At 36.8% G+C, this 13,186-nt stretch overlaps 1 protein-coding gene across 1 annotated transcript; it reads right to left on the bottom strand.

Moving 5' to 3' along the window:
* Positions 1–4,875: 4,875 nt before the first annotated feature.
* Positions 4,876–5,826, bottom strand: LOC143122197 (olfactory receptor 6E1-like). Its single transcript, XM_076283056.1, has one exon. It carries the CDS (start codon positions 5,824–5,826, stop codon positions 4,876–4,878), a length of 951 nt encoding a protein of 316 aa, XP_076139171.1.
* Between the last annotated feature and the right edge of the window lie 7,360 nt (positions 5,827–13,186).

Below are 13,186 nucleotides of genomic sequence, written 5' to 3' on the forward strand. Positions count from 1 at the left end.
TTAATTGAATACCCCTGTTCTAAATCAATTGTATGCACCATATTGCTATGTAGCATAGTAATGTTATACACCATTTTAAAGCTTTGACTCTTGGGAATCCAAAGGTTTCATGTACAATCTGTATAGTGCTTTACATTCTCAGATTAATCTTATTATGTCTCAATTAAATTTGATCCCCCCCCCCCTTGGTGCTACCCTGACTTCTGGCTGCAGTAGCTGCAGCACAATAAGTAGATGCAACATATTGGGTAATGAAATATTCACAAGAATCCATAGAAATTGAATCTTCATGTTGTGTTATCCAATATTAGTTGTACAGATGTATAGTGTATCTTATACACACTCATTGAACCAACAAAGTAAATGCAAAAATAGAGACTTTTTTGTAATCATTCCATATTTAGTGTAGTCATTCCATATCAGAACCCCTGAAGTATAATCCAAATACAAGCATGAAACTTCAATGTGTTACCTTTCATTTGAGATCAGGATTATGCTTCTACACAAAGGGGTTCATGTGCAGTAAGCTTTTGATTGTCAGTATGCATTTTGGATAACAAAAAGTCCTATGGGGAGTTTCCATAGTCATTTTACAAAATGCATGAGCATACCATGGCAAATAATAGTCTAAAGCACTCATATTTTCATTCTATATTGATCTACTTTTGCACACAACTTCACAAGACCTGGTGCTAGGGTTCAGTTGTGTTTCTAAGTCATATCAAGTGACCTAGAGGGCTGAAATGTGGTCAGTTCAGAGATGCTTGTAATCCGGCAGAAAGAAAAAACTATATTCTAGCCTCTGTAACTCTTTGTGAGTACATCACACATTTATTTTGACTGTTTCCTACGAAAACTAGAGGTTCTCAGCTTTTTATAAAGGTCCAACATTTGATGGTAGGCCCCAGAAGAGGTGGGAACAATGTCCTTGTAAATAGGCACAGTGCAATTTCAGGCAAAAACTTGAAATTATCTTTGAGATTTAAAGAGTTAATATATGGTTTTGATATATATCACTTACGACGGATGTCAGTTAAAGGGACACCAGGCAACGTTTTCGTGTTAATTACTCATCTTCGTAAGTCTTCGTATTTTGCAACATGCTTGTTAGGCTGGGCTACTGTCAATGTACTTGTACAGGTAAATGTTCAACAATTGCTGGTAGGGATGTCCCGATCCAGCTTTTTGCACTTCCGATCCGATACCGATATTGTAGCTTTTAGCATCGACCGATACCGATACCGGCCGATCCAAGCATGTATTAAAGATTAAAGATATTTACTTACTTTGTTGTGATACTCATGTTGAAAAGGGTTTTACTCTTAAGAACAACTAGCCAACTTAATTAGGTTAGTTTGAATAATCCACAGTGGTTGGTAATGAGAAGCTGACCTGTTTATTCTTAACAGGGTTAAATAAACACAAAATAATAAATAGTCAATTAACCACACAAACTGAATTGGCATCAGTGCTCTGCTCTTGAACAACAAGAGTGTAAACCAAGGCTTAAAAAGCCATCAGTGCAAACAATATTGTAAACTGTATAAAAAAAGCAAAACACACAGAAAAGCTGAGTAGAAAATAAATAGTCAATTAACCACACAAACTGAATTGGCATCAGTGCTCTGCTCAAGAGTGTAAACCAAGGCTTAAAAAAGCCATCAGTGTAAACAATATAAAATTATATATAAAAGCAACACACACAAAACCTGAGTAGAAAATAGTCAAATTACCACACACACACTGAATTGGCTATAACAACCCAAATAACTGTCACGCCTTCTACAGTATTGCTATCTCCTCCACACTTTACTGCTCCATCTCTATACTCCCTTCAATTTCTACTGTTTGCCCTGGCTGCAGTCTGAGCATGATGGGGAGATTCTTCTTCACAAAGGTGATCATTTCAACATGCTCAGGTGTCAGCCTGCTCCTGTGCTCATCAATGATAAGTGAGACTGCGCTAAAAAGCCTCTCACTGTTGCGTTTTAAAAGAGAAACTGATGCCACAACTGGTCTGGGTTTGCTGAAGTAACCTAGGCTACAGGCTGCATTTATTACAGAAAATCAAGCAACATAGCAAGTAGGCCTATCTACACTATTTAGAGAAAGTTTACCGCGACAACAGCTGTCACTAATTCACATCGTCGTAGGCTGCGCCGATGCACAGACTAAACGGTAAAAAAAGTTATGATAGCCTACTGGAAGCTTCTACCCTTTTGGATGTGTACAGTTGTAGGCCTAGGTGCACTTAGTTGTTAGCGATTGACCAGGTTGCTTTTTGAAATTAAATGCGTTTGTTAGGCTAGCCGATTGTAAAAATAGGGAAATTAAAGTGCGTGCTGTGCCTATACATTACACAAAAATCTTAAATCGCGGAGATAACATTCGTTAGACAGGCAAAGCTGTCAGCAGCAACATGCATAAGAGCCTTAATAGTAAGAGGGTCTCGCGGACACTCGCGGTCGCGGTTAACATTATATTAATTCAACTGTGACATGAAATGTTTGCTCGATAACTTTAAATTCTTAGTGGGACATGCACAGACAAGTGGGATGCTGGACAGGTCGCTAGGTGTGCTGAAAAACGCGGACCCGATTTGGGGGGAAAAGCTGAAAAAAACTGGAATGGATTACCTACATCGGTGCGCTGGAAAACACGGACCGGAGTTTTGAAAACAAACTGGATCGGGAGTCCGGATCGGGATTTTCCTGTGCAGGCTGATTCCATATTTTTTGCTAATATCGGCGGCCGATCCGATCCAAATATCGGATCGGGACATCCCTAATTGCTGGTGTACAGGCTATAATCAATTAGCTAAATCATTTGTCCAGCTGTTTAAACATTTTTCGTGCTACATTCAAACGCAAAAGGTGCTTTGATATCTTTTTCGTTTGAACGGCGGCAAGCAGGCATGCTGCGGTTGCAATGAACGAGGATATTGGTTTTATCTGCGGATTTATTTTTTGCATTATTTTGAATATGACTCGCTCCACTCTCAACAACACGTCTACTTTTTCCACACGCATCTAAGTTCTAACACACATATCCCCTCTCGCTTTCTCTCTCTACATCCCTGCGCACAGTGCTCTCTTAAAGGAGCTGCACCATTTTACAACAATTGCATCTACATTTTCATATTAGAATGTTTTGTCAAGTGTAAGCTTAAACTACCGTGATCAATTTAAGTTCCCGTGCCCCCGCTTAAAGTTTCATGCGCTTATCGTTACACTATCAAATCTATAAGTAACCGTGACAAATAGGGTATAAGATATATAAACTCACACTATTGTATTATCATATATGTTTGGTAATGGCTCAACTGTCTCTGATTGTTCTACTGACTTGGACTGACTTGGAAACTGCGTCATGGAAGCAGTAAGTCAAGTCGCATCAAAAATAGTAGTGGCAGAACTCCCAAGTGACACCTTGTGATTGTTTGTGTCAACTGCAGTTTGTGCCATTTCTGCCGAGAAAATGGGGTGAGTGATTCATGAAGGAACCCGTCCAAACTTAACTGGTACCCAGTTAAGGGTTGGTGCTAGTTGCCAGTGAGTTCAGGAAAAGGGATTCCTAAGTCATGAAAGCCTTTATTTTTGAATATAGGATAAACGTACAGTTGCAGGCCTGCCAACCTGTACGCATTTTGCGTAGCACCACGCATTTTCACATCAAAGTACGCCGCTTCAATTTTTTTACTTGAAACTACACAAAAATGAGCACACATCCAACTTCTCCGGAAAGCTCCTTGAGCATCTGAATTTAATGAAATGAAAAACTATGAGTTTAACAAGTGTTCACTCGCAAATTCATGTTCCCCCAACTTTTTGCGAAACTAAAAATAGTGCACTGAGTGCGATTGTAAATTCACCTAGGCCTAATAGTTTGATGTTGTCTTGGAAAGTTATCACTTGTTCACCAGTTGTTTAAGTTAGCATATTTTCAATGTGTTGCTGATGGTTATAGTTTTCATAACTAAAAGGCGCTAATGAAGCGCAGACCTTTCCAAGGCAAAATGCAGCCATTAACAACAAGTCTGAAAGTGGACCTAGCTAGGCTAAATATTTCGAGCTGCTCATTGTTTAGTGTTCAATTTGTTTTTTCTTTGGAGCATATAGATCCTTCTTGATTGTTAGCGTGAAAACAAGCGAGAAAAAATAATAGGCTTACAGACGGGATAATGTAGGCCTAATCATTGCAGCCTCACAGATGGCAGAAAGACATCGATCTGAAAGAAACTGAGTGCATGTGCAAATGCAATTCTTTAAAATCAATCAGTAATTTGCATTAGTCAGCAGGTAATAATAGACCTACCATAAAAGATTCAGTTTGCACTTTCAGGAACACATTGGATCACATTTAGATAGATATTCAACATTAAAGATGGGTCGCAATCCAAAATGTGTCTTGCTAATATGGCCATGTCTGTTTTTGGCTGCATGCATGAAGGCTGACGTGAGCAATCTTTTTTTCTCGGCTTGAGGTGCTACTCAAAAAAATTCTTCAAGGTTAGCAGGTCTGCAGTTGTGGTGTTACATGAAATAATGAAGTGGTCAGGAGTCCTTGGCATATTCCTTTATAATTATGCAAAATGTAGCCCTCTTTATACTTAAAATATAAAAAACAAAACCCAACAATATATTCACAAAATTAAAGGGATGAGGTATATTTCATGATAAATATTGCACTTCAACGGTAATATCTGATGCTTAGTCTAACTCTGGACTATTATCATCTAGAATATTGTAGTTGTTGTTGTTACCATTATTATAATTATTATGTCTTACTAATTACATAAGTAAGATTAGTTTACATTATGTACAAAATGTTTCACACATTGACAGTCGTTTGGTTAGATTTGTCTGTGCAATTCACTTACGGCCCTGATACATTTTTCTGGTAAATTTGCAGGAGCTGATTTCGAATTTTTGTGAGTTTCAACCCATAAATAAGTGGATTCAGAATTGGTGGTATAATAAGGAATTCCATGGCTAAGAAATTCTGAAGATCTTGAGAGAAGTTCCTGGTGCCATACCTTGTAAACATAACATCAAACAGTAAAGCAATAGTCACATTAAGCAATGAAAGTAGGTGTGGCATACATGTTTGCATGAACCTATTTCTTTCTTCTTTCGATTTGATGCATGCTCCAACTAGTTTTATGTAAGAGCACATTATGAAAAGTGAATGAATAAAATAAACAATAATTACAATATACCCAAACACATTATTAACAGTTGTTGGATAACATGAAAGTTTCACTATAGACCAGTTCTCACAATATAGTTTCTCAATATTTGAGCCACATAAAGTTAATGTTGAACTTAAAACAACAAGAACTAACATAGATAAAAGTGGTGAAAACCATGAGAACACCATGCACTTGATAACTGTGTTATTTGTCATAATACTATGATACTCTAATGGTCTACATATTGCCAAATATCTGTCAACAGCCATCACAGTTAAAGTAGAAAATTCACAAAGAGCTGATGAATAAATTACAAATACTTGAACCAGGCATCCTAAATATGAGATGACATGATGCTCAGATAACAAATCAGATAAAAATTTAGGGTAGAACCCAAGTGTTCCGTACAAAGCATTAATACACAAATTACTAAGAAATATGTACATTGGCTTATAGAGATGTTTGTCCATCACAATTACATAGATTACTGTAATGTTAATTATTAAAATTAGAGGGTAACACAATAAAGTCAGAGAAAACAGAATATATCTGTACTCAGAAGTAAAGTTCAATCCAGACAATTTAAAAACAGACACTCTTGACACATTCTCCATCATAGGTATATATGGCTGCATTATGTAGTAGGAAATATATTAAATGGAAAATCTACCATGAAATCATTATCTTTCATATTTTCCTGGACAAACAACATACAATTCTTAATTATGCAGGTCATTATAGAAACATAATATGTTTATGGCTAAAGCTTAAAATAATGTGTTAGTTGTTGTTGTTGTATGTTTTGTAACTCAGGGCATTGCTGTAAAAGATCTTGATGCTCAGTCAATTTCTCCCTGAATAAAAAAACAGTTGATGATGATGATGAATTTGCTTGATAGCTTAACTTTTCATTGAAGAATTTCAGTGAAGTCAATCATATCTTTACCTGCTGTGTTTTCATCTTGTAATGTTGAAGTGTCTTTTGCCTATTTATATGTTTTGTAGTTTTAATCACCCAAGAAACCATAGCCCCTTGAGATGTGATGCTCATTACCTATGCCCTGGAGCCGAGCTGCACCAATCACATCGGTCATATAGGTGGGCCAGAGGCGAGCTAAACAGACAGCAGATGATGACAGTGCTGCAACGTCAAAGTCCGGAATCAGTCAGTAAACATTGGTCATAGTGTTATTGTAACGGGAGCAGGAATTATGCTACTGACCCTTGAGGTACAACAACAGACACACTGGATATATATAAAACTCAGTTTTATTACAATATTAAAAAAAGGCATATAAAAACACACACAATATATATATATATATATATGCATGCAACTAGGTACTGATGCTTCAAACCAGTATGAAAGATCTAAGGATAGCAGCTAGTTAAGTGCAAGTGGCTAAACGCTACTGCTTCAAACCAGTGTGAAAAATCTAACAATAGTAGCTATAGCTAAGAGCCGGCCCTTAAGTACTACTGCTTCAATCCAGTGTGAGAGCTCTATAGATAATGAGTGGGGATGGCTAAATGCCCAACACCACTTTAACCCAGTGTGGCAGGTCTGGCATCCCTCTAGAGGGGAGAGAAGTCCTATAGTCACAGTTACTCTAATGCAGGTAGGCCTATTACTAGTGATTCACACTCCTGCACAAATCACATCACAGCACACACAAAAGATCACACTATTTTGAAAACAAGGGCGGAATAGCCACAAATGTAAATAGTGGAAGTATTTAATCGAACTAGCACAACACAATAATCCAAAGGGTGACACGCACACACAGTTAATTGCTACTACGTTAAAGTCCTGTTTACACAATGGATTCACCCACCCTGCACACACTTCTAAAGAAACTGTAGCGAGCAGCCCGACATTTTATCTTAACTATAGCCAACCTAATGACACACAATTGTTTGTACGGAGGATGAATGAATAGTCCAGCAACCACTCACGACCCAGCCCACAGTGCGTAATTGACAACACGGAACCAGGAAGTCGCCGCCGTCTCGGCCTCTTTGCCTCTCGCACTGAAGCAGGGTAGCTTGCACCTCTCGTCGCCAAAGCTCCTTCTTGAATGTCAACAGTCGGCACTCCACCTGGAACTGCGAGGAGGAGGAAGTGAATCAGCAGAGTATCCACAACAAATCGCGGGGTAAAACCCCAAGCAGCAAAACACGTTATTTGAACCAAAACAAACGTTTTATTTAGGTTGTATTTTGGTTTCAAATAAAACAGACGTGTTTAGTACGTTCTTTCAACGTGTTTTCTGGCACCAGTACAAATAACCCTGTTAAAAACGTCCATTGAACGTTGTAACCTGGTGCCAAAAGATACGTGCAAAACCCAACGCATCTAGCACCGATTCCAACGTCAACAGAAGATGCAATTTCGGTTTCAATTTACACCAACTATTACCAACTAAAACACAACGTGAATTACACGTTCAAAATGGGTGAAAATCACAACGTTTTTTCACGCACGTATCTGACACTTACTTTCAACATTGAATGAAGGTGCTGGCCCAAGCAGCAAACAGACGTGTTGTACACGTTTTTTATCGGTGCTCTGTTGGTGTCAGACACGTACAGAATTGGTTCAGAATAACGTTCATTTTTGGTAAAAGTGTAGGTTCCCGATTACGCTTTTTACACGTTCCAGAATAGTTCATATTAAGTGTCCAGTACGTTTTGTGCACGTTGCAAAAGGGTGTTAAAACACAATGTTGTGAAAAACACATTCAATGAACGTACAAATTAGATTTTTATTACGTGTACTGCACGTTGAGTTTGACACTTAAATTAAACGTGCGTGCTGATAGCTATAGCTCAGGGGCTTTGAATTTTATTTTGGCCTAGGCCTATATGCTTTATAATAGCATTTATGTGGCCAGTTATTCTAACTTCGATGGAAAAGGCATAACCAATGAATAATTGTAATAAATATAGCTATATTTATTTATTTAAAATAGCATCAGCGACTGTGACGGGCTTGGGCTTGATGTCGGGCTTGGGCTGCCGTGGTGCCGCTCATGGTCATCCAATGCTTGGCCTGCTGAAGTTCCTCTCTGAAACAATACAAACATATATGATGTAAGCTTATTTCTATGAACAGTTTCTTTACTTCTTTACATAAAAATAGTGGATCAAAACAAAATAACAATGAGTGTAAAGAAGGGGTCTATAGCGCTAGCCTACAGCTAACAGAAGTAGCCAAACTATTTTGGAAATAGTATTAAACTATAGTAATATTAGAGATCTACACTGCTGGTTAAGACATTGAATATAAGTAACTGAACATTGCTTATCAAATAAAACTGACTTGACTTGACTTATCAGACTCCGATTGTTTTTTATAAAAATGTAATTATCATGGTCTACATCACAGCATTCGATTCTACTTAGCAGCTAACTGTCAACTGTCAACTGTTTTCAAGTTTACCAATGTAGTAATTAAGTAGCTCTGCTTACCTGAGCTTCTGGTGAAAAGCATAACGTTGAGCAATGGCTTCACGTCGGTTTTCACTTCTGGATTGATCTTTGATATAAAATAACTTATTAGTATTGAATTTGATTACATTTATGAAAGAATTGAGCGATTTCAAAGTATTTAGTACCTTTTTTCCTTTCGGACGTTAGGCTTGGGTTTCCTTCAGTGTCAAAGCGTAACGACAAACGTACGTTGGTATATGGTGTGCGTGCGCCACCCTGAGGTCAAACTATGCTACAACATCTTTCATGCTGATAATGGCTAACCATTTCATATGGGTTACACCAGTGTTTTTCAACCTTTTTTGTGCCACGGCACACTAACATCCTGTGTGAAGAAAAAACAACAATATTAAACCTTATCTACCAAGCAAATCATTTAACTATATAAACTATCCACCTATTTAACTGTTCAGTCATTCCAACTATATTAAACCTCATCTACCTAGTTCAGTCATTCCAACTACATTAAACCTCATCTACCTAGCAAATAATTTAACCATATGAACTCATCATATTTTTGCATTTTCATGCACTGTTTTCCTTCAGGAAATGCTTTTATAGTTACAGTGCATGAAAATGCACTGTACTGTTCTTCCTAGGCTTCTTCTTATTATTACAGTGCATGAAAATGCACTGTACTGTTCTTCCTAGGCTTCTTATTACAGTGCATGAAAATGCACTGTACTGTTCTTCCTAGGCTGCTTCTTCTTATTAGAGTGCATGAAAATGCACTCTACTGTTCTTCCTAGGCTTCTTCTTCTTATTATTACAGTGCATGAAAATGCACTGTACTGTTCTTCCTAGGCTTCTTCTTCTTCTTCTTCTAACGCAGTTAATGCAGCTTCAACCGTTTAACGTAGAAACTTCATTCAAACTGCGTTGCGTAGCTCTTACTTACGACATGTGGGCTTTGTATTTTTCATCTTTGTAACTTTTTTACTTTTTTAAACTATTAATTAAAAACTGTTCAAAATTTCCCCATAGACTTAACATGGGCTGATGACATCACAATAGAGCCGTTAAGCAATTAGAATCCTATGGCAGGTGTTCGGGCCACCTGGATCTCAACTGCCAGTCTCAGGCTTTAAGCATACAAACTGGCCCTATTAAGACTACACATCCTGTCCAACTGCTTCCTCTGCCAAAAACTGTTTCAAAATAAAAGTCCTCACTACAATATTTCATTGTTAAACAATTTAACCCTTTAAACTACTGAACTTTTTAACTGTTCAGCCATTGTAACTGTTACTTGTCATCAACTATGACTCTTACCCACTGTAGCTAGTTAGCATGGTTAGCATGCTAGCTTGTTAGCATGCTAGTTAGCATTTTTAGCAAAACTACTAAAATTGATTAGCTAAGTTAGCTAAGTAACATGGTTAGCATAGTTAGCATGCTAGCATGTTAACATGCTAGTTAGCATTTTTAGCAAAACTGTTAAAAATGATTAGCTAAGTTAGCTAAGTCACATGGTTAGCATAGTTAGCATGCTAGCATGTTAGCATGCTAGTTAGCATTTTTAGCAAAACTGTTAAAAATGATTAGCTAAGTTAGCTAAGTCACATGGTTAGCATAGTTAGCATGTTAGCATGCTAGTTAGCATTTTTAGCAAAACTGCTAAAAATGGTTAGCTAAGTCACATGGTTAGCATAGTTAGCATGCTAACATGTTAGCATGCTAGTTAGCATTTTTAGCAAAACTATTAAAAATGATTAGCTAAGTAATATGGTTAACATAGTTAGCATGTTAGCATTGCTAACATGCTAGTTAGCATAACTACTAAAAATGAAAACATTAGCTAAGTTAACTAAGTTAAGTATTATCCACCTATTTAACCGTTCTATCATTCCAACTATATTAAACCTTATCTACTAAGCAAATCATTTAACCATATAAACTATCCACCTATTTAACTGTTCAGTCACTCCAACTATATTAAACCTCATCTACCTAGCAACCAATATAGTTTGTTTTTACTCTGTATGATATTTTACATCATATTTTTTGCATTTTCATGCACTGTATTTCCTTCAGGAAATGCTTTTCTAGTTACAGTGCATGAAAATGCACTGTACTGTTCTTCCTAGGCTTCTGATTACAGTGCATGAAAATGCACTGTACTGTTCTTCCTAGGCTTCTTCTTATTACAGTGCATGAAAATGCACTGTACTGTTATTCCAAGGCATTTTATTATTACAGTGCATGAAAATGCACTGTACTGTTATTCCAAGGCATTTTATTATTATTACAGTGCATGAAAATGCACTGTACTGTTATTCCAAGGCATTTTATTACAGTGCATGAAAATGCACTGTACTGTTCTTCCTAGGCTTCTTCTTATTACAGTGCATGAAAATGCACTGTACTGTTCTTCCTAGGCTTCTGATTCTTATTAGAGTGCATGAAAATGCACTCTACTGTTCTTCCTAGGCTTCTTCTTCTTCTTATTAGAGTGCATGAAAATGCACTCTACTGTTCTTCCTAGGCTTCTTCTTCTTCTTATTACAGTGCATGAAAATGCACTGTACTGTTCTTCCTAGGCTTCTTATTAGAGTGCATGAAAATGCACTCTACTGTTCTTCCTAGGCTTCTTCTTCTTATTATTACAGTGCATGAAAATGCACTGTACTGTTCTTCCTAGGCTTCTTCTTATTACAGTGCATGAAAATGCACTGTACTGTTCTTCCTAGGCTTCTTATTCTTCTTATTATAGTGCATGAAAATGCACTATACTGTTCTTCCTAGGCTTCTTATTACAGTGCATGAAAATGCACTGTACTGTTATTCCAAGGCATTTTATTATTACAGTGCATGAAAATGCACTGTACTGTTATTCCAAGGCATTTTATTACAGTGCATGAAAATGCACTGTACTGTTCTTCCTAGGCTTCTTCTGATTCTTATTCTTATTCTTTTACATTAGTAAACATTTTACATTAGTTTACATTCTTCTTCTAACGCACTTAATGCAGCTTCAACCGTTTAACGTAGAAACTTCATTCAAACTATGTTACGTAGGTCTTACTTAGGACATGCCTGCTATGTATTTTTCAGCTTTGTAACTTTTATACTTTTTAAACTATTAATTAAAAACTGTTCAAAATTTCCCCATAGACTTAACATGGGCTGATGACATCACAATAGAGCCGTTAAGCAATTAGAATCCTATGGCAGGTGTTCGGGCCAGCTGCATCAACTGCCAGTCTCAGGCTTTAAGCATACAAACTGGACCTATTAAGACTACACATCCTGTTCAACTGCTTCCTCTGCCAAAAACTGTTTCAAAATAAAAGTCCTCACTACAATATTTCACTGTTAAACAATTTAACCCTTTAAACTACTGAACTTTTTAACTGTTCAGCCATTGTAACTGTTACTTGTCATCAACTATGACTCCTACCCACTGTAGCTAGTTAGCTAAGTTAGCTAAGTAACTTGGTTAGCATAGTTAGCATGCTAGCATGTTAGCATGCTAGTTAGCATGCTAGTTAGCATTTTTAGCAAAACTGCTAAAAATGATTAGCTAAGTTAGCTAAGTCACATGGTTAGCATAGTTAGCATGCTAACATGTTAGCATGCTAGTTAGCATTTTTTATAAAACTGCTAAAAATGATTAGCTAAGTTAGCTAAGTCACATGGTTAGCATAGTTAACATGCTAGCATGTTAGCATGCTAGTTAACATTACTGTTAAAAAAGATTAGCGAAGTTAACTAAGTCACATGGTTAACATAATTAGCATGTTAGCATGCTAATTAGCATAGTTATCATAACTAATACAAATGATTAGCTAGGTTAGCTAAGTCATATGGTTAGCATAGTTAACATTTTAATATTGTTAGCATGCTAGTTAGCGTAGTTACTTGGTTAGCATTATTATCTTTAACATAGTTAGCATAACTACTAGCAAACATTGGAGCCATTCCAATTGTTAGTTATCGTCAACTATCTGCCTAAATAATTTAACTATTTCAATTATCAACCTATTTAACTGTTCAGTCATTCCAACTATAGTAAACCTTATCTACCAAGCAAATAATTTAACCATATGAACTCATCATATTTTTGCATTTTCATGCACTGTATTTCCTTCAGGAAATGCTTTTCTAGTTATTATTCTTCTTCTAACGCACTTAATGCAGCTTCAACCGTTTAACGTAGAAACTTCATTCAAACTATGTTACGTAGGTCTTACTTAGGACATGGGTGCTATGTATTTTTCATCTTTGTAACTTTTATACTTTTTAAACTATTAATTAAAAACTAATCAAAATTTCCCCATAGACTTAACATGGGCTGATGACATCACAATAGAGCCGTTAAGCAATTAGAATCCTATGGCAGGTGTTCGGGCCACCTGCATCAACTGCCAGTCTCAGGCTTTAAAGCATACAAACTGGCCCTATTAAGACTACACATCCTGTTCAACTGCTTCCTCTGCCAAAAACTGTTTCAAAATAAAAGTCCTCACTACAATATTTCACTGTTAAACAATTTAACCCTTT

This window comes from Alosa pseudoharengus, unplaced genomic scaffold, assembly GCF_046254945.1.
Source record: "Alosa pseudoharengus isolate Yale_2024_CS ecotype anadromous, Long Island Sound unplaced genomic scaffold, YU_APseudo_1.1 YU_APseudo_1.1_scf_13, whole genome shotgun sequence".
NCBI lineage: Eukaryota > Metazoa > Chordata > Actinopteri > Clupeiformes > Clupeidae > Alosa > Alosa pseudoharengus.

Coding starts and splice junctions, on each gene's coding strand:
- LOC143122197 (XM_076283056.1), bottom strand. CDS start 5,826: ATGCAGCCATATATACCTATGATGGAGAATGTGTCAAGAGTGTCTGTT.